Source organism: Crotalus tigris, unplaced genomic scaffold, assembly GCF_016545835.1.
Source record: "Crotalus tigris isolate CLP2741 ecotype Arizona unplaced genomic scaffold, ASM1654583v1 scf7180000024437.13266115, whole genome shotgun sequence".
In the NCBI taxonomy this organism is placed as follows: domain Eukaryota; kingdom Metazoa; phylum Chordata; class Lepidosauria; order Squamata; family Viperidae; genus Crotalus; species Crotalus tigris.
The window spans coordinates 6,250,134-6,278,041 of record NW_024100606.1 but is presented as its reverse complement, the minus strand read 5'-3'; the positions used below and the strand labels follow the sequence as shown (position 1 = coordinate 6,278,041).

At 36.4% G+C, this 27,908-nt stretch overlaps 1 protein-coding gene and 1 long non-coding RNA gene across 8 annotated transcripts in view; one reads left to right on the top strand and one right to left on the bottom strand.

The window, feature by feature from the left end:
* The window catches only part of LOC120302630, a 61,246-nt gene extending 35,686 nt beyond the window's left edge, over positions 1 to 25,560 (top strand). Inside the window, exons 3-4 of the long non-coding RNA XR_005555179.1 lie at positions 18,364 to 18,456; positions 25,427 to 25,560. This is a non-coding gene — a long non-coding RNA (uncharacterized LOC120302630). The remainder of the gene's footprint in view (positions 1 to 18,363; positions 18,457 to 25,426) is intronic.
* Positions 460 to 26,421, bottom strand: LOC120302627 (zinc finger matrin-type protein 1-like). 7 transcript variants are annotated; one of them, XM_039331340.1, is made up of 8 exons: positions 25,817 to 25,905; positions 24,607 to 24,724; positions 7,095 to 7,201; positions 5,452 to 5,532; positions 4,713 to 4,875; positions 4,026 to 4,295; positions 2,958 to 3,057; positions 460 to 1,642 (listed from the first exon to the last, which is right to left on the bottom strand). In XM_039331340.1, the coding sequence occupies exons 2-8, from the start codon at positions 24,629 to 24,631 to the stop codon at positions 856 to 858; spliced, it is 1,533 nt and encodes a 510-aa protein (XP_039187274.1). In that variant the 5' UTR covers positions 24,632 to 24,724; positions 25,817 to 25,905; the 3' UTR covers positions 460 to 855. The 7 variants fall into 7 exon arrangements, with proteins under 7 accessions (XP_039187274.1, XP_039187279.1, XP_039187272.1 ...); XM_039331345.1 differs by having other exon boundaries at positions 24,359 to 24,724; positions 25,817 to 25,903; XM_039331338.1 differs by lacking the exon at positions 24,607 to 24,724 and having other exon boundaries at positions 25,817 to 26,421.
* Positions 26,422 to 27,908: the final 1,487 nt, after the last annotated feature.

The window sequence follows — 27,908 nt, the reverse complement described above, 5'->3', positions numbered from 1 at the left end:
GTGCTCTTAGTGTTTTACACTAAGAAAAAACAGAAATGATGATGCAATTGATTACATCCAAATTGCCTTGAAAATGTTTCATTTTGGCTGCTCAACATGTTGCAAACAAGGGCTCTGTCTGCAATACTTTCCAAGGCCTTATTTTTACAATCTGCCACTTAATGTAAAAAAAGAATTTGAACCCTGGAGAAAACACAAAATGTGTTGGGCAATTAATTTTAAAAAATCATGATAACTACATTTAAAAATCCTTGAATGCCTAAACATTTCAGAAAAACTATTAGGAATTATATATTCCTTTTGCTCTTAAATAAAGCCTGCCACAATAATTTTTGGAAACAATGATTATATCAATTTGCCTAGAATTAAGTAACATAAGCTAAAATAGCAGTACTCCTTTAATGTTCTCTCAAAAAAAGGTAGAGTTTGACTGATATGGAGGAAAAAACATTAAACAAATTGTCTCTTATATACTTTTTTTCTTTATTATCTGCAGGAAGAAAAAATATCTTCTTTGGGATACAACCCAGCCCCATCTCGTATTTTTATATTATTTGTTAAAACTTACAACAATATGTACTTAATGGGACTTAAGAAGTTATATGGTTCTGTATCAAATATGAAATGTAGGAAGAATATTTAATAATTTATAGTGTATTCAGTCTTATTTTGGGTAGAAGCATTTTTGAATTTAAATGATACTCCAAATCATTTTGGAGAATTTCTTCAATTTCTTCCCTAATGATTTCAATCTCCTTCACTCATTATTTCTGAAGAAGCAACTTTAAAAATAGCCAGTAAATAAAACATAAAAAAACAGTGTCAAGCTTCAAGTAACAATAAACAGAAAGTTAATTAGAATCCTAAGATAGATTCATTCCACAGCATGTCCTCTTCTGTAGTTGCACTGGTTTCATGTTTCTTTTTCTCCTTCTTGTGTCTTTTGCTTTTCTTTTCAGAAGAATGATTTTTACTTCCCTTTACTTTACTGTGCTTTGATTTTGACCCAGCTATTGAATCTATATGACTTTTTTTCTTTTTCTTCTTACCATCTTTCTCCAACTCTATATCTTGACTGTCTCCTGCTCTTTTAAGAGTTGAAAGATCTCCTTCTCCCTCTTGTGGCTGTTCCTTTTTGGCCCTTGATGTCTTTGGCAGCTTATGGCTCCTTTTGTCAGCACTAGAGTTATTCTTTGAAAACAAAAACTCGTAGCTATCATTAGATTTGGCCGATAGTGGTTTGTAGCAGTCATTTCTGTAGATGGTCAACTGAGGCACTTGCTTTTCAGAATCACTATCTGTGCTGTACGTACATACATTTTCTAGCTTTACTGGGTATTTTTGCACTGGTGGGTGTGGCAATCTGTTTCCAACAGAATAGGAAAATGTGTCCTTTTCTGGAAAAAAAATGGAATGCTGATTTGGTTCATAAACATTTCTTGAAAGAAAACCTTGGTCTGATGCAAAGGTCTCCTCATGACCATTAATGGCTTCACACATTTTTTGTTCGGGCTTTCTAAAATTAATGTTTGGTTCTAGTCCTCTTGCTTTTTGTACTTTGATGTAATCTGCCAGTTCATCTTGGAAGGAACTGTTTGTGTTATTGGAATTCTTCATCAGAGAAGTGGCAATCATATTTTCTCTAAAACAAATAATAAATAAAGTATGAGAATGTTTTAATGGCTTTAATGCTACCTTAGTATCATTATTCCCACTCCTGAGACTCATGTAGTACAATCATATAAAATCAATAGGACTTACTCCTTCATCCTTCCTAATTTGGTGCCCTCTAGATATGTTATTTGTTTTTTTCTATCCATTATACCTTCCCCTCCTAATTTTACCCACAACAACCCTTTTGGGGTGAACTGGACTGAGAGAGAGAATGACCAATCAACTGGCGTTCATGGATAAGGTAGGACTTGCACATTCTTCTGCTTTCTAGCCTGGTCTCTTAACCATTACAAACTGGCTCTCTATATGAGTACTACATGCTGGATGGAAAGTTTGGGAGTTATTGTCTATCATATACTTGAATAGAAATCAACTTCTGGTGATTCCAAGGACACGTAATTTTCCTGGCAATAATTTCAGTTTGTCATTGCCTTCTTCCTTGATGGTTTCCATCCTCCAATATTAATCAAGTCAGATCATGTGTAGCTTAATTTTTCATTAAAAAACGAACCTTTGTCTTTACAGAACATTCATATCTCTACAGATAAGCAATTTACCTGAGACACATTTACCTGCATTTATATATTTTAAACACACACACACAAACAAACACACACTGTTCCAACATTCTTTTATTTCAATTTATTAGCTGCTCAATTCCAATGGATCCTTTGGCAATTATTTCTCTCCTGTTGCCTTTGATTCTTATAATTTGTTGTACTTATTATTTTGGACAGTTGTAAGCCAAGCTGGCTCTTTTGCTCCACAAATGTGCCTATTGTGAGACTCTGATTGCGTCATGAGCAGAGGGTAACCTGACTGAATGTCTAAGTATCAGCTATAGTAACAGTACTAAAATCAAGAGGGGGGGGTACATATGCCAGCAAACCTCCAAATATTATTGCATTTCATCATAGTTAATGATAAGAGTTTTATTCCAAAATATTTAGAGAGCCAGAGATTTCTCACCTGAGTGAGAAGAGCAAAGAAAGGAAAAATTCCTTAGAGAACATTTTTCCTAATGTTAGTGCTATGGAAAAAAAGAACTCAACAGAAAAGCAGTCACTCCAGCCTTTAAGGCAAAGAAGAAACTTCATCTCAAGAGAAGACAGAGGAACATTACTTGACTTATAGTGGCAAAGTTAATTTGCAGTAAACTCCATTCATATTTTTTCTATGCAATTCTAACCATCAATTTTTGTTTTGCTCACACACTCACACTGTATTCTTGAACTCTCAGCACAGCCCCTCAATCACTGATGGAGGGTCAGGAAAACACTTACTTAACCTGATGCTTATTTCCTTGCATGTGTGACTGGTACATCTCTATGGATGTGAGGCTGATACTGCATATTGAGCATGTATAGTTGCCTACGCCAAGTGCTGCAAAAAAAGAGCTACAGGTTAAAGAAAATGCAGTAAAAATGGTGCAGTTTCTCCCAAACAACAGACATCTTATGGGAAATCTTTGTAAAGTTGTTCTATCATGGGCCATGATTTAGACTCAGAATCTGATTCTGACAATGCTGCTCCAGATGAGCTTGTGGATTGTCAACTTCAGGAATCATCAAGTCATCATTCATCTGAGGCTGATCAACCATATTTACCTCCTGATCAGCTGGAACAGTCAGATGATAAGGCATGACATCCAAGCCCCAGATTTTGATGCATGCAATGGCAAACAGAGCAAGGCAACTCAATGAAGCTTTTCACTGGGCAAAAGGCAAGGCCTAAGTAATTGTAGTCAACTCTCTGCAGATAGATTTATGTAGCTGCTTTGCCTTTAGTCTTCATTATTTTCAAAATTCAAGCTTGTGATTCTTGTTCCTGTTTCCCTGTTTTTGAATCCTTAGACTACTGGATTTCCTGATTTGGCTCTTTGATTTTTGGAATAAATTTGGATCATTCTCTTGATATTTGAACTCCAAATGGAAATATTCAGACAAGCACTTTTTGCAAAGATCTTGATTTATGATCTTATCTACTATTATTTGCCTGGTTGCAATAAAAAACTCAATTCCTTAGCAACTGTGTCTGCTTTGGTGTGTCTGCAGTCTAAAGCTGAGCCTGAAAAAAAATCTACAGATTATCAGATAGCTTCGACATAAAAGAACGAAAGTACAGCAAACACACTGTCATGACCAAACTGTTACTGTAATAGAAAACTTCTGACTTAAGATAGGCAACAATATACTGGATTTTAAGAAAAGTACAGAGAAACAGACAAAACAAGCAAGGAATTCCCTTCATTCCCTGGATTCTGAAAGGAAATTGTCCAACTATGGCCAGCACATGAAAGGAAAAGGTTGATGGTGTACCTAAAGGGGAATATTCATTTTGATGCTGCTTACCATTGGTTTTGGAATCCAGAGGGATAGCCTGAGTTCCTATCTCAGCCACCAATTTCTTACGTAATTCATTTCTTTTGTGCTTTTTGCCTACGTAGTGTTGATGGGCCATAAATGGGTTGTTGAAGGGTGCAGAGCAGAGTTTGCAATATTTATCTGGATCATCTAAATCTAAAGCAGTTCTACAGGATGAATATAGGTCCTCAGAAGCAACATCCTGTTGCAAGCTCTTTTCAAGAGATGCTTTTGGCAGAATTGGACTTGCAGAGGAATCTGTGAAAAAGGGACATGCAGAAAGATTAGTCTCTTTTTGGAAAACAATCAGGAACAAAAATGTCAACTTGTCAGAATTGGAAGTGGACTTTTTAAAGGAACCATTTGACAGCCTCTAAGAAAATATAGCCATCTTTTTATATGTATTTAATTTGCTGGTTGACAAATTATTGTGAATAGCATCTCCTGTAAAGCTTAGGTTATTCAGGCAAGTTACTGATTCTTTCCTTTCTCCTTGCACTGTATGAAATTACAAGTGGAAAAGAAAAAAGAGAAATATGTAAAAATAACAAAATAAAGACATTTAATGTGATTTGTTCTTCAGCTGCATTGGTACTATGATTAAAACAATCCATGCTTCATGTTCTCACTAAAATACTAACAAAAAAGAGAATGCATTAACTATTGGATCTTTACCAGGTTCTGAATGAACATCCTGCATGGGCTGAGTCTGATCTGACAACTGCTTCATTTTCTTGGCATGAATCTTTCCCAAATAGTGTGATTGAGCAACAACTGGAGATGTGAAGACCATGTTGCAAAGTCTGCAATACATATTTTTGTCCATATTTGGATTTTCCTGAAATCGAAGTGAAAAGCTTTTTAATTCATTACAATAGACATCGGCCAAACTTTTAGGATGTCAAATTCTGCTCTACGCAAGAATCTAAAATAAAGCATCTCTGGATAATTTGGCTATCCAGCTTCTGCTTGAAGACATCCAACAAAGAAGGTTTCTCAGTTAGGCACCAGTTCAATTTGGCCAAAGATAATTTTTTTCCCTCTCTCACTCATCAGTTTTTTCCCTCTATCATTCATGATGTTCAAGAGACAAAGAATGGCTGGCTGCAGGATGGAATTAAAAATATCTTCTAAAAAAGAAATGATACTACTTTCTTTTTAATGTTAGCTAACTTTATCATAGGAACATCTATTGACCCATAAGAAAACTGAATTGAAGCCACAGTACACAGAAACAAGAAGTTTGGGTAAATATGAGCTGGATTAACAGTTCTATATGAGGGATCCTTTATCTTTCTCTCTGTCACGACACAGCCTCAGATAATGCCATGGGACAGATAAAATTAAGCAACAAGCCACAAATCCTGTGTCCCATATATAACCATCCTATTGATTTTACGTGGGATAACTTTACCTGAAAATTCATATGCAGCCTGTCCTTTTGTTCATTATGCATTTGTAAATAAAGTCGGACCTTTTGTGCATGCCTTTTGCCCTGAAAAGCAAAAGTGTCAATTTTATATCAAACTAAGCCTTCAGAAAAATGTAAAACCAATGGTATAAAGATACATATCACTTAGGAGCAAAGCTTTAAGCTGAACTTTCAGTACCCAGTGATTTACTTCTAGATTGGATGACTACTGTGTGCTGTAGTGGAGGTTATTAATAGAAGTATAGCTATGGCAACATACTACACTGAGTTTCTAATTACAAAATTGCTTGTCAGTTCATAATAGAAGGCTATGCAGCGCACCATCTGACATGCAAAGTCAAGGATTATTTTATGCTTAGCACTTGTATTGGGATTGATCAGCTCCACCTGTTGGGTTTCCTGTTCTAAGAGGCTGCACAGAGAAAAGGGGGTCAACTTATTCTCCAAAGTACCTGAAGGCACAACAAGAAGCAATGGATGGAAACTAATCAAGAAGCAACCTAGAACTAAGGAGAAATTTCCTGGCAGATAGAACAATTAACCAGTGGAATGACTTGCCTTCAGAAGTTGTGAATGCTCCATCACTGGAGATTTTAAGAAGACCAATGTCTGAAATGTTATAGGGTCTCCTGCTTGAGCAGGGGGTTGGACTAGAAGACCTCCAAGGTCCTTGCAATTCTGTTATTCTGTTATATTATTATTTTTTGCTGATTTTAAACTGTATAAACCAACCTCAGTACTGTGAGTGTAGCAAAAGAGAGAAATATCAATTTTTGAATTAAAAAATAAGCAGATTTGCTTATTGGTACAGATTTCCAGACAACACTTAGGATTCAGCTGGTGAAATTTAGAGAAAGAGGGAATATTTTAGAGGTCAGTTCCATAAGATATCTAACAACTGGTTTGAACTTCATGGCTTTATTCTGGTAGGGCTATTGGACAAAGTAAGGAAACAAATACAGGTAGTCCTCAACTTACAACGGTTCATTTAGTGACCATTCAAAGTTACCACAGCGTTGATAAAAGAGACTTATGACCATTTTTCACATTTATTTACATCCCTGTGGCCACATGATCAAAATTCAGGCACTTAGCAACTGACTCATATTTATGACAGTTGCAGTGTTCCAGGGTCATGTGACCACTTTTTAGAACTTTCTGACAAGCAAAGTCAATGGAGAATCCAGATTCACTTAACAATCGTGTCACTAACTTAACAACTGTACTGATTCACTTAACAACTGAGGCAAGAAAAGTTGTAAAATGAGCAAAATTCACTTAACATCTCATTTAGCAACAGAAACTTTGGGCTCCGTTGTGATCATAGATTGAGGACAACTTGAATTATGTAAGTTAAAAAAAATATGTTAGGTATTAAAAAAATAGTCCAGATTAGGCTTCCAAATCAAACACCAGCTTAATGAGATGAGATCTGTTAAGTAATGAGATGAATACCAGTAGCTTTTTGTTTAACAGGTAGTCACAGTTCTTCAATGATAGTTAGGTTTTTTTAAAGAATATCTGATTTGTTGAAAAGTATATTAGTCAGTAAAAGGAGAATCCTCCATATTTGGGGAAACATGGGGTCACAAAATCTCTTTGACATGTTCTGTATTAAAGCTTACCTCATAGTGTGCTATTCGTTGTGATTCAAACTGCAGAACAGCCCCACAAACTTTACAGTAAGTATCTGTGCAAAGTTCTTTTCTTGTCATCTCATCAAAAATATCATCTAAAATGAATGGTTAAGGATACAGTTGGTAACTAGAACAATGAGAGTGTTTTATTTATGAAAACCATATTAGAAAATTTATATACAAGATGATGTAATTTGTCCCTAAGAGTCAGTAGGGATAAACTCTATATGCTTTCTGTTGAATGCTTTTGATGCTAATGTTTTTCCACATTCTTTAAAATATTCTTTAAAACAAACCAGTATTATGTCCTGGATGTGCTCTTTTTAGGAAAAGTATCAACTGATAACAGCTATGCTGCTCTTTTTGCTGGGGTGAGAGTATGGGACTAAGGAAAAGCATGTGTAGAAGGCAGCCTACCTCTTTTGTTCTTGTTCTACTGCAATATAAAGCATCTCAAACCTTATATAACATTAGTAGTAATAAGCTCAAATATTTCATAGTTCTCTGAAGGAGAAATAAAACAATGAACAAAGTAAGCTTATCAGCTTAGTTTGCCTCTCAAAAATATTCATCAAGCTCAATTTCATGTTGCCTAAAGAAACTGGAAAAAAAAACAAGGCAGAATTAAGGAGGCCAATACTTTTGTCAAAATAACGAAAACAACACTGCACTGTTTTGCTGCAAGTTCTGCCTTTCTATATTGGTGTGTATCAGTGCATGAACAAAAGTAATGGGTCTTGCAGTGCAACGGCATAACATTGCTTTCATTATCTGACTTCCTTTAATTCCCCAACACCAACACTAATTAATTTTTACTGATTTACACATTGCCCTTCAATCACCCGTTAATGATGATGTCAAAATCATTATGCACTGATAGCAAGTTCTACCAGCTTTGGAACTTAATATAACATATGGTCCATACTAAAGCAGTTCACTTAACCAAACTTCAAAAAGACAAAAAAGTACACGTGGAAGCTAAGACATATAACTATGGTAAGAGACGACCATGCAGTGATCCAATTCCTAGAATGTTCACAAGATGAAGTTTCATGCTACTTGAGTCCCATGGCAAGCACTTGTTCTACAATTTTATCATTTTGTTGGTCTCTCATCAAATATCTTAACATCTCTTTCTCTCATAGAGGAATTTCTGATCATACCCATTCCAGGATCAAACCAGAAACTGTGATTCTGCTTACTTGTATGCATTTAATTAGTGCCTGTAAAAAATAATTCTGTTCTGCCCCAAGCACCTTTTATTATTTTGCATAAGTAACTCCAGTCCATTTTAATTTCTTCCAAACTATGGCTAGCATTAATAGCTCTACTTGGGTGATAGTGGCGATACCAGAACACTCACAGAGACAAACTGTACTGGGCATCCTCTACTGGAAAACAGGACTGCTGAATACTTACAGCCTATGAGAGCAACTGAAAGCCACAGCCCTTTTTACCTTAACATTTCTTAACATCCATCTTTCCTGTTTTCACCAGTTGAAGAAGCTGCTTCATGTGTGCTCTCATATACTACAAAATACTTGTACAACCCCCTCAAAGTACAAATATAGCAAGTTCTATCTAAGTAGAAAATTAAATTTCTCAATGAAAAGTATGACAGTAACTGCAAGCTCTCACTTCCATAATAATAAATTGTTCTTCAATAAGAGATTAATAACCCATCTTATAAAACTGTTTTTTTAAAAGGCATAACTTAATGTTATGGTGGTGGTGGATAAAATGCTTATTTCCCTTTCCCCTTTCATCTTTAAAATACCCAACTTTCTAAATGCACAACAAAAAGGCTGGGTAGATGGAAATGTTTTCAAATTATGAGACATGTTTTGTATTGATAAAACACTTTCACAGAAAGGTCAGCAACTGAACTTTAATGATTACACTACAGTACAACCTGGGCGTTGTTATTATTTCTATCTTTTTCTTCATGAGTTCAAGGGAGCTTGCATCATTCATTTTATCCCCACACAGCCATATGAGGTAGGTTAAGACTATGCTATGATAGTGTTTTAAATAATGTGTGAGTTTAAGTCCAAGATCAGAATTCAGGTGTTCTATTAGTCTGAAGCTCAGCTGGTGCATTTGGGCCAATTATCTCCTCTCAGGTTAACATAGTGCAAAAGTCCTTGAGATTCTAGAGCATGAGTGTCAAACTTGATTGCATCACGTGATGTATCATGACATATCGTGTTTTTTGCCTTTGTGGAGCCAGAGTGAGTGTGGTTTGTGTGTGATGCATTGGCCCGCGGGCCTCCAGTTTGCCATTCCTGTACTAGAGCAGGGGTCTCCAACCCCTGGTCTGTGGATTGGTACCAGGCTGCGGCATGCCAGCAACCGGTCTGCACAAACAAGCAAAGCCCCATCCGTGTGATGCAGGCAACACACAAAACCATGCCCCCTCTGGTCCGTGGAAAAACCTCTTTCCATGGAACGGGTCCCTTGTGCCCCAAAGGTTGGGGACCTCTGTTCTAGAGAATATGCAAGATGTACATAATATGTAATGAAATGTTTATATCCTATCCATATAACAAACTATGGGAAATTCATATAAAATAGAACACTCAATAGTAAATATAGCCTTATATTTAAAACATCAAATCTCGAAGAAAATATTAAAATTGATTACATACTGGGTGTGGATTAATAAAAAATTAAAACATCTAGGTATTTCATGATAAGAGTTTGGAAGGGTTTAACTAGTCAAGAGTGTGATTGTGACTATATGATTGAAGCCCTACCTCTTTTTAATATGCATTGATACCTGTTAAAGAAGGGCTGAAAAGAGATTTAAATAAAGATTTGTTAATCCATCAGAAAGGAATGGTGCTGTTCTAACTAATAGAGTCTTAATACTAATTCAATTTGTATTCCAGAGACCATCATTTGTGTTGAAAGGCATTATAATGATATTTCAAACTTGGCGTACCAAACCCTCTCCTCCCACTATGTATTTAGGTTCTACGCAGCTTATCTAATTCTATTTTTTGGAGGGGGGATCAAAACAATGAAGAGATGGAGACCATTATCTTCTGCCCCTGATACATAGCAGATGCTGGAACTGTTTTGTAATGGCTTTTTTTTTCTAAAATGAAACTTATGTTCAGACATTTTTATATTCTTGTGTGCCTGTTTACTTAGTTTTTGTCTAGCCTGCTACATAAAGCTTGACAGTATGTACTACAGCAGTTGGTATCTATTTCAAAAATGACTCAGAATTAGTGTTTGGGACCTTGTGTTAACACTGCATCCCTCTATTTATTAAAATAGCAGATGATTTATTCATTTAAAAAATTACTCATCTTTTAGTTCAAGTATCTCAGGGTGTCTAACAAAGAATACATGAAACCATTTTAATTTTAAAAACTTAAATAAAAAACAATATAAAATACAATTAAAAATACTCATAACTTCCAAATGGGTTGAAGCACCTCATATATTGGCTTCAGTAATGTCCTGGCAATAATGCCTGAGGAAAGAGCCAACAGGGCCAGGGCCATCAGGATCTTAAAGGAAAGGCTGTTTTAATTTCTTGAGGTTAACTTCTAAATCAGTGGTTCTCAACCTTTTTAATGCCGCGACCCCCAACCCGTCGTAAGTCGAGGACTACTCAACCGGTCGTAAGTCGAGGACTACTCAACTGGTGCAGCACCGTTTGCAGAATGGGACTTTTGGCGGGCTCAGCAGGGCAGAGACAGCCTGGACAATTCCTATTGGCTTTTGAAAGCCAATAGAATTAGACTCTATTCAAGAGAGTCTATTCTATTGGCTTTCAAAAGCCAATAGAATAAAAGGGAGTAGCACAGCTAAGGAAAAGGGGGAAAAAATGGCGGACTGCATTGTTTGGCGACCCCCGTGAAATGGTTGTTCGACCCCAAATGGTGTCCCGACCCACAGGTTGAGAACCACTGTTCTAAACCCTTTACAGCACAAAATTTATTTAATTCAAAATATCATTGGGGTATCTATTTGAATATATTATGTTTATATGATTAATTATAGAAGTACATTTCCATGAAGCCATTATTACATAAGGCAATGTCCTATGATCTCAGGATACTAACTCAGAGGTTAGGATCTCTCTTTGGTCTATCAAAAAGTACACTGGAGGAAATCCAAAGTTACATTCTGTTTTACACTTCTTTCCCAACTGGACTTTTTTTGGGTAAGAAATATTTACAAGGAACATCTTGCATATATTAAGTAAATTGATGGGGTATTAAAGTCTGGGATTACAGATAATTATGTCCTGAATGTGGGCAATATTTAGACAAGCTTATCAGGAAAGGATGGGGGGGGGGAACATTTCTCTCTCCCCAGCTAGGCTGAAGTCATACAGAATCTTGTTTTTTTGTCTCCAACACTGGAAAGGAGCCCCATATATAACTGGCTACTATTCAGCCGACTGAATATGTGATAGATTAAATTACTGATTCCAAGGAACTTTTAAACAGAGCTAGCTTCCTTGCTCTTTCCTCCCTGACAATTTTTTTTGCTTAGGATTCCTAATACTGCAAGCCCTGATGTTGCTAACTATATTTTAAATACTGCATGGACACAGCATAAATATAGCCAGACATAGATGTCATTATGTACAGCATGCAATGGATGTTTAATAAAATATTGGAAGAGTATTACAGTTTAATTTTAATACCAATGGGTAAATTCTATTGGGGATTATGTAAAGCAAGTAGAAGTATATTTTTACATATGTATTTCAGAACATCCACATTTTTGAACATCTTTTCCTAGATAATGCATAGAATTTTAATTGGGATTATCTAATGATAAATTTAAATATTCTAAGTACATTTTCCATTTTGTCGGACAAACGTGTATGGTATTTAATAACCACTGAAAAACTTTTGAACAAATCTGAAATCTTTGGCCATTATATTTTTTAATTCAGTGCTTTGGAAGCTCAAATATTTGGAGATGCAAAATATTTTATGTCACATTAAACATTCCCAGCCATACTGGTGGTAAGCCAAGATACATGTCTAGCGTGTGTCAACATTATTTTCTAGCTTTCTGTTAAATTAAATATTAATTTCATTTCAAGTAATTCAAATGAGTGAGAATGGATGTTATGTGGAATCCATCATTTTAATACAAAAGTATATTTCAAAGTATATTTCAGGTATATGTTCTGATAATAATATAAATATATTATGCAAATATTTTGCTGATTTATCCAATATGAAGGATAGTCTGTACATACAAACTGCTTAAAACATGTTAACATTCACTACAGGAAGAAAAGTTCAAGGAACTGTGTTGATAAATAAGGTTAACATGTCTCCAGTAAGACAATATTGTATATTCTACATTCTACTATAATGGGACAATGAAATCTTAAACATGGTCATGTATGATTTGTAACCATAAGTCATTAAATTGTGTTACTTCACTAATTACTAAATTGCAGTGATTAATAAAAAAATATCTGTGGAGATCCTTAGTGAACCAGTGCTCATTCAGCAACCATTCAAATTTACAATGGCATTGAACAAGTGGTACTTACGACCAATGCACTTACAGTGGTTAATAGCATTCCTGTGGACATTTGCAACCTTATTTGTTGGCTTTCTACAAGTAAAGTCAATGGGGAAACTGACAGGAGGTAAAAATGGGGAACACAGGACACCCTCACTTAACAGTTGCATGGGATTCACTTAAGAATTGTCATGTGATGTTGCGCTTCATGACTGCAACAGCAGTAACAGAAATTCCAATCCTAACTATATGTATTATTTTTGGGGACAGACATGACTGCACTGTTAATTCATTTTTTATTATGAAAAATTAGTGATACGTGTATTTTATATAACAATTGCTCATTCCTCCTTGTATATCTTTTGGCCCATTTGTTTACCTCACATAACTTTTTTTCATGTACATCATCATGCTGTAGATTTTACATTTTGTAAAATCCATTTAAAAGATAGCATGCCACCAAAAGCTATGTTGCACACAGATCAAGGCCTGTAATTTGGTAAAAGCCACAGTAGATTGCAGAATGGATAAAATGGATAAAAACCAACATTTTAAAAAATAGATGAGATTTGCATTTGGCAGCTCTTATAGATAATCTAGTTTAAAAAGAACCTTAATTTCATAAAAATGTGTATGTTGGAGTCACTATAATTTCTTAAACTGTATTATTTATTTGTTAAATTTATTTATTGCCTATCTAGCAATGGGGCTACTCTAGGTCGCTTACAACAATGTAGTCTATCAGGTGCTTTGTATGTTAAAAAGATTACGAAGAAAATCTCATACTTTAAGTTCTTTGCTTGATTAAATTATAGCTTGTTTTAAATGACTGATTATACTTGAGCTCCAAACAACAAACAAAAAGCTCAATGAATAAATTTTAGCACTAAATCCCAGTTTGGATTGTATTTAGGGACAAAGTCACACAGTGTTTATCTGTCCAGCAGAGTGGGTTCATAAAATGCTATTGGTTGAGTTTTTTTGTTCTGCAAAAGCTGAGCTATTTTGTTCTGTTGTATCCCATATTAACATTTATACAAAACTGCTGGAGGATTGTTTATACTGCATACCAATAAGTAGGTGGCATATAGTTTTACTTCTGTTTTCCATATATTAATCCCATAAACATTCTATTATGAATAAATATATGGAGCAAAATGAATATAGCCAAGGATGAAGACTGAATTTAGATAAGACAAGACAAGCATTAAGTATGGAGAAATTTACTAATACAGACAGAAGGATTAAACTATTGCTGGATAAGACTGAATTCTCTTCTGAACTTTGTAACATAAGGTAACTTCTGGAATCAACTTTGTGAAAATAAAGGTAGTGGCCATCGGCAAAGAAATAATTTTTTAACTAGCAAAGTTAATTCACTTTTGCTTAAAGTGTAAATTTAAATACATCTTTTTTCTTAATGTACATTTTCTTAATCATGCACATTTAGAATTCATGTTAAGAATTCCACTGGGCCCATTCTGGCAGGATAAAATTCTTCTCATTCAATCTGGTGAACTATTTTCCTCTACAATTGCAATACTTTCCCCAATGTATTCATGCTCTAGATCTGCCCATTGTGCCCCTTTTCTCCCCAATCTGACATCAGAGAGGGAGATGAAAAAATCTGAAGAGCTGAAGAAAAAGAAATTTGGTTCACATTTTAATCCACAAGGCTCAGTTCATCCTTTTACCTCAGAGATAAAAATGTGATACCTCCGATGGATTTTGGAAAGTAACTGTAGGTGATAGGATTGTAGTCTAAGACTTCTTGATTGAAATCAAATTCCCTGTAAGTCTCATAAATGTTAGCTTCCAAGAAATGCTGCTTTGCAGGATGCCCCAAACTCATGTTTTTTCCTTTCCTATTTAACATTTACATAAGATCACTGGGTGACGTGACTGGACTGTTTGGAGAGCAGTATCACCAATACATTAATCATATCCAGCTTTATCTCCTTTGATTCAATTCAAACAAGACTGAGTGGCCTTCAGTATTTGGATCTCCTGGTTACAAGATTCTTCCATCTCTGGTTCTGGATGGGGTGCTACTGTCCAAGATGGACTTGGGTGTGCCATTTCAGGGTCCTCCTGTGCTCAAAGCTACTGTTAGAAGAGCAGGTACTGTAGTAATCGTGGCTAGGAGAGTTTTTGCACATCTGTGGGTTGTAAGCCAGTTGTGCTTATTCCTGGACTGGGAGGCTTTGCTTACAGTCACTCATGCCCTTGTGAACTATTGTCAGGATTACTGCAACATGCTCTACACGGGACTGCCCTTGAAAATTATTCAGAAGCTTTAACTGAAGCAAAATGCAGCTGCATGGATAGTAAATAGTACCAGATATTTGACATACGAGTGAGCTGAATTGGTTGCCAATACATGCAATTCAAGGTGGTGGTTGTTATCTTTAAAGCCCTTTATAGCTTGGGACCAATTTAACTAAGGAACCATCTTGTTTCAGCTGTTTCTACCAGTCCAATTCAATATAGCAGACGGGACATATTACAGTTTCTGACAGCCAAGGAATATCGGCTGGTGGGGACCATGAGATATGTCCTTAGCTGTAGTCTCTACCCTCTGGAACATTCTGCCTTTCGAGACTGGGATGACCTTGATCCTGTTGGTCTTTTATAAGACTGTGAAGATGTAGTTATTAGCCCAGGCCTGGGGCCCTAAGGGCCCAGTTACTTAGCTAGTTTAACATGTATGGCAATAATTTATTCAGCAACCACACACACACACATATTCCGTATTGCTTTTAACTGTTTTATATTTTTATGATGTATGCTATGCAATGCTGAGATGGATTGGTATAGAAATTAAATACATACATACATACATACTATCTTACCATTATGCTCACTTAACATCTCACCAATACATTTTTATAAACAGTATTATTGCAATCTAAACCTCTTTTTAAAAGCAAAACATTCTAGAAAGGCATTACAGTTTCCAGTTTTCTACGAACAACTTATCATCATTATTAATTCAATTTGATGCCACTCAGTTTCAACCAATTTATCCAAATTGCAACAACAATAGGATTAAAATAATATAACTCATCTTAATCCTATGGTAACTAGAACGGCAATGGTAACAAATGATACAGAGACACTGATTCAATATAAGTCTGGGCAAATCAATAGGTTTAAAAGTTTTCAGTACTTCTGCACTTCTTCTAAACAGGAAGGTTCTTTTCATTGATCCAATATGACACTAGCAAGTTTTTTTTCTGAACTTTCTGTTGGAAAATTTTATTTTTAATTTTCACATCCCAAGTTTGTTCTAAAGAACTCAAGGTAACATTTATGGAAAATACTCCTTGCTTTTTCTGTCAAGGACTGTTGTAAGTTAGGCTAGGGTGAAAGAAAAGTAACTGATCCAATGTCACTCTAGACTTCATGAACAAGGTAGTATGAACATGGATCTCCCTGGACCTAGGCTAAAATTTTAATGATAAGACTGTACTGCCTTTACCATCAACCAGTTCTACATTTAAACAAAATTAAATTAAATTCCTGGAGATCAGATTGCTTCTTCAGAGATTAACAGTACAAACAAAATGTTTCAAATCAACAACCATGTCTGCATGGTTGTAAAAATTGTAAAAATTTACTCTGCTTTCATTAGTTATAGCAAACAGAAATTTGAATTATATTTTAACTCCATAAGAAGTATAACAAAACAATTGCTACAAAAATCAATGGTGGAATGTTTCGTATGTTCATACATATATTACCACTGATTACATTCAGTTCAATCTCTCTTTTTTCTGTGATTCAGGTGTGATGGTGGAAATACTGTGGTGGTCGTGCTTCTGGGCTAAGTCATAGATTAATTTATTTAGAAAATGTATTATGCTTAAATCTAAAAAGACTGCTGGTATATATAAGATTAGTAATACCATCAATGCAAAAAATTTAAATTATCAGTAACAAGTTATCAACATAAACCCATAATTTATCATTCTCTAAAGGTGATAAAGGTCTGCTTGACCAAGCTATTCCAAAGAAAGAAAGTCCTCACAAGAAGGCTAATTTAATCCTCCATCCTTCCCTCCCATCACACTTTCATGATATATTTTCTGTTTGTTTGATAATTTTATCTCTGTCATAGGTTGGAGACACACTACAATCAAGCAAATTGCTTTGCTTTCAGCAGTTAAAAGCAGGCTATTTTTTATTATGATGCTTCCCTTTGATTCCTTTGATGTTTGTGGTCAACATTTCAATTTTGCTTAGCTGAATTAATTTAATGTTAATGACTTATTTCTTTTTACAAATGGACATATGTCTATGTCTTGTCTAAGAACTTTACAGCCACAACAATAACCTTTTAACTCCAGGGGGTACATTTGGTATTTTAAGCTTACGTTAAGGAAATATGCTTCTTTAAAGTACAGCTTTCCCTTTGGAATATTTTCTCCCTGGTTGTCCTATCCTCACGGTTTATGTCTCCACAAAGTATTTCAAAGGGAAAGCTCAACTGTCCTCACAGCCCCTACAGTCTCAGCTTTATGGAAATAATTTAAAGCTGTTTTATTTCAGCAGCTTGCAGCATCAGCAATTGCAGTGATTGCGCATATTATGGAGATTTAACTGAAAACTTGTATTTTTGTTTTGTGATTCAGTCCAGTCCAGTGGTGGCAAACCTATGGCACGGGTGCCAGAGGTGGCACTCAGAGCCCTCTCCGTGGGCATGCACACCATCACCCCAGCCCCACATCCCCCACGGCCCCCTCACCAGCAGCCCCCTGGAGGAGAGTCGCCCTTGAGCATGGCCCACACGGAGGAGTGCAGCCAACGACATGGCAGCCGGGCAGCAGGGACATGACTCTACCCTTGCGCCCTGTCACGCGCAGTTGATGCTGTGGGGCGCAGGTGGAAGGCATGGCTGCCATAGCACTGCTGGGCCATCTGGGTGATATGCAGCAGGCCGTAGAGGCGGTGGATGGCCCTGTGGGTGGGGGCAGAGCTGGGGTGGGACAGGGGTGGGGGGGTGGAGCAGGGGCGGGTGGGGGTGGCGGGGAGGGACCAGTTTTGGGGCACTCGATCTCTAAAGCATTAAATTATAACCAACCATCATTTTATTTTTGAGAATATAAAGTGTTAAACTATTACTGGAAATAAGGGGATGGATTTCTTTTGAAACCTTCCCTTTTCATACGTTAGCTTAAAAGGAATGTTTTAAGTATGGAAAATAGCAGAGGGTTGAGCAGGTGCCAAGGAAATTCTGGAGTGCAATGTTGGAGACCACTGTATTAGAATTTCTCCATATATCATTGGTGGCAATTTGTGCATTGCAAGAAGGTTCCAGGATCATGCTTTAAGCCCAACAGTAAAATGGGGATGAAGGATTTGATTTTTATATAGTTTTAAGATGAGCAATAAAAAGAATTGTTAAACTTCCACGAGGATTTCTATTAACTTTTCTAGCTCAACAGCTGGATACCACTGCCCTGCCTGCTTCAGAGGTCGAAAATAATGAAAAAGACACATTTGTACTCTAGTTGAAAAACACTGTCCACTTCAGACAATCATGCAACAGACACATTTATAAGAAACATTTAACTGCATGAAACTGATGTATAACTGTAAGGGATTTTGCCATGTTAAAATATCTTTACATTTTCTTCCAAACTTTACTTGTGCCTACATGGCAGAATTCATAAAATTTTGTTCACCTGCAACCAGTTATCAAGCTAATACCTTCTGTTTTATTTCTTTTTTATAAATCTCATAGTCCGTTGGCACCAGCTATGGATGGAACAGCTGCAAGTTGAAACCTTTAACCTACGGAACACATAGGCTCACAGTCTGCTGGATTCTGCCTAAGGTAAGTAGATTGGCACCACTATTTGCAATTTTCTCAGAAATTAATACAAAGTACACACAATCGATAAACATTTGGGAAAATGAAGTCAGCACCAGATCCATGGCTTTTGATTTTTTCAGAACCTAGCTGTGCTGGCTTGTTTCACAAGTTTGTACAGAGCACCTGGGAGCAATCTTCCATTTCTTGCAGATATGAAAGAATTCCCTCTTTGATTTTCTGCAATTCAGGGAAGAGTAAAGTGTTTACTCCTCACATATGAAATCAAAGTTCTAAGTAACCACATAAATTCATAATCACAAGTAGCACACTTATGCTATTTTTTCTTCATTTTAAAGACTTTTTACACAGTTTTTAAAATGTATTTTAATGCTTTTTAACTATGTGCAACTTTGGTTTTTATACCTTTAGCTTTTTAAAAATGACTGTTTCTACTCAATTCTCCTTATGCTGGTATATTACTGTAATAAAGATTTGATTGATTGATGTAGCTTTCTGCATTTCATCTCATTGAAAACATTTTCAGCCTGAAAACAATGGCTAAATCTGTGCTATTTCAGTTGATTCATGTATTATCCCATAATAGTTATGTAAACTATCTGCTTCTTTAAGCAGTATTAATAGTGGAATAGAGAAATTTGTTCAAATTTTGATCTCTCTTTTTTCAATAACATGCAGTTTTTCTGTTCAAGGAAACGGGAAGCTTAAAGTGGTAATAAGGAGTTTAAAGTATACACACATTTTGCTTGAATAAGATCCCATCTTCAATTCCTAACAACTGTTTAAATGGTCTCAGGTTAGAACTCTGTCCTTGAGACAATTATAATTATAAATTATAATTATAAGTCAGACATACCAGTTAGATATGCCAGTAGTACTCTAGCTGATTGGGAGATGTAGCAACCCAATGAAGTTGGAGAACACTAGTTGAGGGAAGGATGCTTTATGACACACAGAAACGATGACAAGTCATTCCAATTATATAGACATGTCTAGAAGCAGCATACAAACTAGTTCTATAGTGTATGTGAAGTCAAGCAATTTCTTTTATTGTTAAGTGAAGAAAAGCATTTTGCTATCTCTGAACTAGGATCATTTTTGAGATATGTACTATGATTATAGCATAACTTCATACAGGAGAATCTTGCTTTAACTGGAATTTGCATAGAAAATCAGTTGGACAGTGACATAAATGAGTCCTTTAATTTCTATGGTCTAGGATTTATGAACGTTTTTCTTTCACTTCTGTTTCCACTTACTTTACAGCTGTCTGCAAGACTAAGAACATCTTTATAATTAATGCACTCACATTTCCAATATCGTGGGCATAGTTATTGCATACGTCTTTAATTTGGATTCAATTACATTCTCATAAAATTAACATTTAAAAACTGTACATGTGTGTGTGTTTGCATCTCTCTGTGTATAAGTGTGTGCATGTAAGTAAGATAAGCAATAAAATAGTGCATAGAAAGAGGCTTAATGCTGTTCCCACAACAAACTGGATGGTTTAGGGATTACCAGTGAAATTTGAAGATGATAACCACCATCCCCATGTTTCAATCACAATCCACTCACTCACATTGTATTTTTAAGATTCACATAATTGCACAAGATACAATTGTGCAAATTTACATATTATCAATATTTTTCTAACAGTAGTCAGATGTAGAAAAGTTACTATTTAAATAGTATTATTAATGGGATATATGACTATATATTTTCTATGTGACATAACTGTTTTCACTGTCATATAGAAAATGTATGAATTATATGCATACGAAGTATCTATAGTGTACTAAATTTTAGGACAGCTCTGTGGAATAAAATGCAGCATGTTCAAACTTATTAGGAGCATATTTCAAATTATTTTTAATTTCATGTGGGCAATAGAAGTAAAATAATTTATGGGAAAGATAATTGTACTTCATTAAAAAAGACAATTTTTACTGAAAAATCTGATAAACAAGCAAACAAACAAACACATACATAAATACATACAATTCATTCATTCATTCATTCTCAGAATGGAGGTCTGCCACAATTTTCCCTCTCCAATCATGCTTCCAATAAAACTATCCTTAGTGCAAGGGAAAAAATGATTGGCACCAATGGAAAAGTGAAACTGCAGCTGAGGAAGGGAAACTAGCTTGGAAAGAAATATTTTATTATATTGCAAAACACTAAATAATACAAAAAGTAACTACAATAGTGCTACAAACAATTAGGGTATACCATAGATAAGCATTAGCGCTAGAAGCAAAGAAAGCTGAATTCAATCTCAGTCTTAGAGATTAAATACATAAATGGTCAATAAATATAATTTGTAAAACTTGAGAAGGCAAGAAGACAAATTGATTGCAGAACAATCCAGACTTCTTACTCGAAGAAGAAATAAACAGAATTTAAATTATCATAGTTTAAATAAAATAGGTGATGACCTAGCTCCGTGGTGGCGAACCTATGGCAAGCGTGCCAGAGGTGGCACTTAGAGCCCTCTCTGTGGGCATGCGCACTGTCGCCCCAGTCCTAGGCCTTCAGCTGACTTTTATAAAACCTTTTTGCTTTAGGCCTCCGCCATGATGTGCAAAAAAAAAAAAAAGGTTTAATCAATCAATCAATCAATTTCAACTTCTTGGGGAAAAAAAAAGATCTCGCAAAGTTGGAATTCATTGATTGAACTTTTTAGTCCCACCCAGTCTGCCATTACCATTGAAGCCATGCCTATCCAATGGGCCACATGCACCCAGCACCCGATGATACATAAGTGGTCTTTGGATTGCAGTTTGGGCACTCGGTCTCTAAAAGGTTCGCCATCACTGACCTAGCTGTTTGGAGAAGTCTATAATGCTGGCAAAGGTGGAAGAAGAGGACAACCGAGAGCAAGGCAGATGGTCTCAATTATAGCAATGATGGACTAATGATATACACTACTGGAAGGACCAGGTTGGGGTGGGATCACTGCAGAGAAAATCTCTGTGGTTGCTGAGGATTGCCACCAACTTAATGGCACATAATCACCAGAAGTTTAGAGAATAAAGTCTAAGATTTTAAATAAAGCTTATGTGGAAGCATTGGTACTTTTTCAATCAGCTCAAGATATTTTATTCATTCATTTTGTTCACTATAATCAAAACAAAGAATCACAGTGAAGCAGCCTACCATACTTCAGTAAATGAGTTTCACAATTAACATTTAGATATTTGTTTTTAGACTGTTTTTATATAATATTGGCTTCGGTTCTCATAAATGTTAAGACTTGGGGGAAAGTGATTGTCTCGGTGCCTCATAAATATTGTAAAACATTGCTTATACTACACGAAAGTGTTTTATGAATCAGAAAACACTGCTATTTTTATGGTTGTGGCAGATTAATGCAACACCCTCTTCAAAGTGATTGTGTACTAAAATAGGTATTGTCCATTTTTAAATTTCCTAAAGCAAGCCTTAAAACTTTTTTCATTTCTGATTTATAATGATTTTGAACACAAAGATTTTTGTGACAGTGACAGTCATAAACTTAGCACAAATACCAACAGACTATAATTGTTGGGCCTCCCAGTCTAACAGTACAGAAAGTTCCACAGGTTTCTTGTGCTTACTTGGACCAGATTGTACATACTCAACTAGCAGAAAAATAAACAAGTGCTTAACTTTAGTAACTGGGAAAGATGTAGATCAATATCACACATACAGTTTGGATTACTTCTGTGATCTCTTGCCATTACCAATGATGGCAGGGCTGATGAGAATTTAAATTCTAAATTTCTGGAGTATACTAGGTTGCTTATTCCAAAGCTAGGAAATCCTAATTCATGTGTTAACCCTACTATGAATTCACTATGTATATAAGGCAAATTTGTCAGTGTAATGACAGTGTAGTCTAGTGACAGTGCCACACCACATTGTTTCCTTAACATCTAATTTAGAGATACTGGTAGAGTACTGTGTGTGTGTATGTGTATGTGTGTGTGTGTATGCATAATATGAAGTGAACTGAGCATGTCAAAACATTTCACTAATGCTATTATCTGAAATATAACTTTCTTCTAAATTAAAATAAGATTTTTCAGTATTTTTATATCATGTATGTATCAATATACATTTCTTGATAACATAAGATTCTTTTAAATATTCTAAATTATTACCCCTCTAGTTTTAAAAATGAAGCAGCAGGGAGAATTATGCCTATGTACAAAGTAGCTACTAACAAGATTTTATACAGTTCTATAGCGGACTATGTTTATAATATTCTGGATTAATATTTGCAGATATGTCCATATTTTTTGCTGTAAGGATAGCAAATCAAAGATTCACTGCATATTATTTTTGTCAGTGCCATAGACTAGTTTCAAACTATCAAGAAAATATGAATACTTTTGTTTCCTGAATAGTAGCCAGCTATTCCTGCAGGTAAGCCACTATCTAAACTGAAACTATTCTAAAACAATTTTTATTATCTGGCAGTGTATATACATATATGGTCCAAAGGGTGGAAATAAAGATAAACCTATCTAATTGAACACTCACTTATTTTGTGATGAGTTAGTTTCTAAAACAGTGTACACTTTAATAATGATTTTAAAAAAGTGCTTTGAACCTCATACGAACATTGTACTTCTTATTCATTAAATATTTGTTTCAGCTTTCTGCATGAGACAATAGTTGATTGTTTCAAATTAATGAGACTCTTAAAACATGATTGCTTTCAGTTTCATATTCTGAAAAAAGATGGGCCCCTTTAATGAACACAAAGGACCTGAGAATCATTTCTGAAGTGTTCTCAATCCTATAATAACTTTTAAACTGTTTCAAAACAATTGTTTTAAAACAATCAAAATCAAAATACCCACAGAATTTTAAAACAATCAAAATCAAAATACCCACAGAATGCAATGAAATCTACTCTTAGATAAATATTTAAAAGTGTAACCTAGATTTTTCATATTGCTCCACTTTAGGAATAAGGAATTCAGCTTAAAAAAATAGATAAATATAAACTTTATTGGAGTGACAAGACTGCATGGCCCTCCCCCTAATTTAATTAAATGGTTTTAAATACTATTTCAAGAAAATTGTAATGTAAATATCATTGTGAATATTATTATAGTGTGAATAAAATGTGTAACAATTTACATGCATTTGGATTTTAAATTACCCCCCCCCTTATAATGAGAGATTCAAATTCTGGCTACAAATCTACTGAAGTGGCATAAAGATTTTCAGTTTAATGATTGATGACTTAATTCTTCATCTTCTAAGATCAGTGTATTGCCACAGATCACCTGTCATGATAGGGCACAGTTCATTGGAATAAGCAATAATTTGCATGCATATATCCATTATACTGGTTATGGTATCTCCAGTTAGAATGATTTGACTCTCAAGGCTAGGAAATACTTTGGGAAACTACTATATGTATCCTTGGATTAGATGAACCAACAATGAGCAGCTTTAGATGGCAAAAACCTCTTTTTGCTAAAAAACCTCAAATTTTATTACATTCTTCAACTATCTGTAAGGTTTGTGTACATTTGCTGAGATTTAAAGTTCTACACACTGTTACATCTCCTTTGAAATACTAAGTTCAGGAGGGCTTTTGAGAAAGAAATCTCTCATATCCCTAAGAAGTTCCAAACCAGGGAAATCTTTTCTGCAATATACTGTTTTTCATGAGGAGGTAAAAAATGAGCAATGTCTAGACCAGGTATGTCAAACTGCTAGCCCGCGGGCTGGATGCGCCATGCCGAAACTGTGCCTAACCCCATTGCCGGCAATGGGAAAAAAGTCCTGATACGTTGCACGACATCACATGACATCGTGAGTTTGACATTCCTGGTCTAAACTCACAAAGGAACCCAGTGCATAATGGTCACCAAGGTCTCATGAAAAAGAATCTACTTACTTTGTTAATTGTACTGTCAAGACTCCTTCATACAACCTTATTCAATTCCATTCTACCCAATAGTGATGAAAGCTTATTTTCAGATTATAACTCCTTTATTATATTTTATTGTGGTCTGGATGCAAGTCATTTTGAGTGTTCCTCATAAAATGGAATGTTTATTTCCTTTATGCAATTCCAATTCATTCTAGGCTGCCACTGGCCAGTCTACAATATTTAAGACTAAGGGTTATATTGTGCCAGGATACTGTGAATGTATTTGGGCAAAATCATTAAACATTTTCTTCAAAGGAAGGGTAACAAGCAGCCCGTTGGAGATGAAAGGCAATAAAACAGCAAATGGGAAGTAGCAATCCTTCTTTCCTCCTGTCAAGAAAGAGAGAAAAAGGACAGGATAGCTTCTATTGCTTTTTTCCTGACTTTTTAAAGTTGTTAGAAGCATAAAAGAAGGATGGAGAACCTCCAGATGTTACTGGGCTACAACTTCCAACAGAGCATGAAGTACAGCAACATTTGATGAGTCAAATTCTCTATTGCCACTGAGGAGTGGGCAGAGTACATACCTGCCAATAATCTCACTCACATGTACTTCTCCTCTGAATGGCATTGTGGCAAATGGAGTTACCTTCCTCTGGCAAGTCTTTTTTCATGAGTGATGTAGGGGATTAGACCAGGTGAGCAAGTACTTTTAATAGCATACCATTCAAAGGAAGCAGGAGAAATAGATGATTTGCTATTGTTTTTCTATCCAACTCTCTGTAACACATCAACTAACTAAAGCACAAATTAACAGAAAAGAGGCCTAGCTCAATCTCTAGGTCCAATCTTCTCCATCAATGTGTATATGGCTGGGGAGGGTGGCAACAAAAAAGGGAATGTAAAAAGAGGGAAAACAGGATCCTTATATTTTGCTACTTCCAACTTCTGTTGTAGGCTGAATAAAAATTAAGGCTGGCTTATTATTTATTTGATTAGCTTTCTTCGAAATAGGCTGCTTTTCATTCGAAATAGGAATGGCGGCCTTTTCGCCCATATGATTAACAGATGTGTTTTCTATCCCGACCTTAGGGCACCTGAAAATAAGGGCGAGGAGCGTAAGATCGGAGCAGCAGCTGCCTTCGAACAGGCCTGCTCTTCCTACTTGCAGGAAGGGAATCACCGTGCTCTTCTACAGAGGCTCCCCTCTCAGCCCCCATACAGGCCCGCACGGCTCAAAGCTCTTGCACCTCCCTCTCGCTCCTGCGAGGACAAGGCAGCTCCACCATCCTTTCCTTGACCCTCCGGGCTTCACCTGGTCCCGTTGCCCCCATTCCAGCAGAGGCCGTCGCCCGCTTCCTAGGCGTCACTTCCTCTCGCGCTCCCCCACCCTCCCGGCAGTTCGAGGATCTGCCCTCTCCCCTGCGGCCGGCCGGCCGGCCAGCCAGCCTTGCCTGCCACTCAGCTCTCTCGCTCACTCACCTGCTCTCTGGCCGCGGGGGGGGGATGGCGGCAGCGGGGGGGAGGGGACATCCCCTCCCCCCTCTGCCTTCTCCCTCCCCGCAGCAACAGCAACAGCAGCAGCAGCAGCAGCAGCAGCAGCAGGTGCCAGTGCCGCCGCCACCGCCGCCGCCACCGCCATAACTGGGGAAGCGGAGCAGAGCAAACCCCGACCACTCCCCGCGGGGAAATCCTCGCGGGAATGTGGGGGCGGAGCAACGGTGTTCCGGAAGCATAATGTAAAGCTGCGGAAGTCGTGCTTCCTCCGAGATTGCTCTTCGAAAATGCGACGTTGAGGGTGTTTAAACTTTTTTTCCCGACCTTCCGTGAAGTGATAGTGATTGCACGAGAGTCCATTGACTGCTCCCCATAAGCAAACAGTCTTGTAGTAAACAACACCATAATCAAGGGACTACCAGGGAGAAAATAACACTCCCACCAACACCGACAGAGCAAATATAAACAGCAAAGGCCATTTCCTTCGGTACTGAAGAAGTTACCTAATCGAGTATCAAAACGTCTGCAAAGGACCGACCTCAGAGAGCATCAGGGATTCCACAATAAAATATATTTTAAAACTGATCTTTATGAGAGGTAATGCCTTTGAATAGTATAACTTGTATATGAAGATTCTCTTGTCATCCAGGTCATGGTTGTCCCAAAGGTGCTTTTTTCAGAAGGCAATTGGACTTTGTTTTTCTTTGAAGACGTTTCGCTTCTCATCCAAGAAACTTCTTCAGTTTTCGACTAGATGAAAAGCAAAAACTTTTCAAGGAAAAACTAAGTCCAGTTGCCTTTTGAAAAAAGCACCTTTGGGAAGTACTATTTACAGTGCTTTTTTTCTAAAAAAAAAGGTGCTGTAACTCACAGATGTCCTACAACCCACCTTGCCTACCCTACAAAGTTCCATCCAGAAAAGGTGCTGGAACTCTGTTCTGGGCATTCTATGAGAAAAAAAGCCCTGACTGTAATTAAATTGTTATGTTATTTCCCTAGATTTTTTGGATAAAGTTTTTAAAAGTTAGTTTAAGGATTCACTACAGTTTTGATCTGTATCCTATGTATCCAATTTTTAGGTTAAAAGGAAGCTTTGAAGGCTGGCCCCCAAATCCCTAACAACACTACCTTAAACATTTTGTTTGAATCTAATGTTTTACCACAAGATGGCATTGTGATTTCACAGACTTTTGGCCTTTCCTCACTAGCGTCTAAGCATGGCACAAACGTCCCCTGGCAACATCCTTTTTTTTTTGCTAATCTCCATAATGTTGCCTTCATCTTGACCCCAATGGAGAATTAAAAGGATACTTTCTATTGTGCTCTTGGCCATATCCATTTGTTGCCACCACTGACATTCCCTTGAGTATTATCAATTTGATATATATTGGAACTTGGTGAATTGGTGAGAATTATATGTGGGATTAGCACTCTTTGAAATCTCCATACCTGTGCAAGATTGATGATCAATCTCACGAGGCTTGCACAGATAAAAGGGGAGTACTATTTAGCTATCTGTCAAAATTCATCTCCACACTGCAAATAAGCCCAACACAAATTTGTGCACATAAACCTGAAATTCAGTTTTAACAAATTGCTTAACTAAAGGTCCAGCCATCTGCCCAAACCATTTGCTAATTATATCACTGGTTTCTTGACAGCTAGTGATGTCTAGAAAGGGGCGGGCACATAAAGCCAGAGAACCGAAACAATGAGTATGTTTAAGATACCCTACAATGTCTAAAATTAGGACATCAGCTTTCAAGCTTGAAAAGAGGCAATGGAGGCAGGAAGGGGATTTCCAGTGGGGATATATCCTTACTGCCAAATTTTATGCTGACAACAGCTTTCTGCTAGCTAAAAGATGATATACAGCATATTAATTGAACTGAACCCCCCCCCCCCCCTCAAAAACTAAGTAGTAAAATAGAATAAAGTGCAGTTAAGAGAAAAGAAAACATGATAGAGAATCTGGTTGCCAAATAAGCAAGACATAAACACTTTAGAGAAATAAAGATCAAATTGAAAGATGAAAAGATAAATATAATTGTAGAACATAACATTTAAACTTTTGGAT

Coding starts and splice junctions, on each gene's coding strand:
- LOC120302627 (XM_039331338.1), bottom strand. CDS start 25,976: ATGGCGGTGGCGGCGGCGGTGGCGGCGGCACTGGCACCTGCTGCTGCT. Junction 4,876..5,451: donor GGCTGCATATGAATTTTCAG/GTAAAGTTATCC, acceptor CTTCGATTTCAG/GAAAATCCAAATATGGACAA. Junction 1,643..2,957: donor GGAAATAAGCATCAGGTTAA/GTAAGTGTTTTC, acceptor TATTTGTTTTAG/AGAAAATATGATTGCCACTT.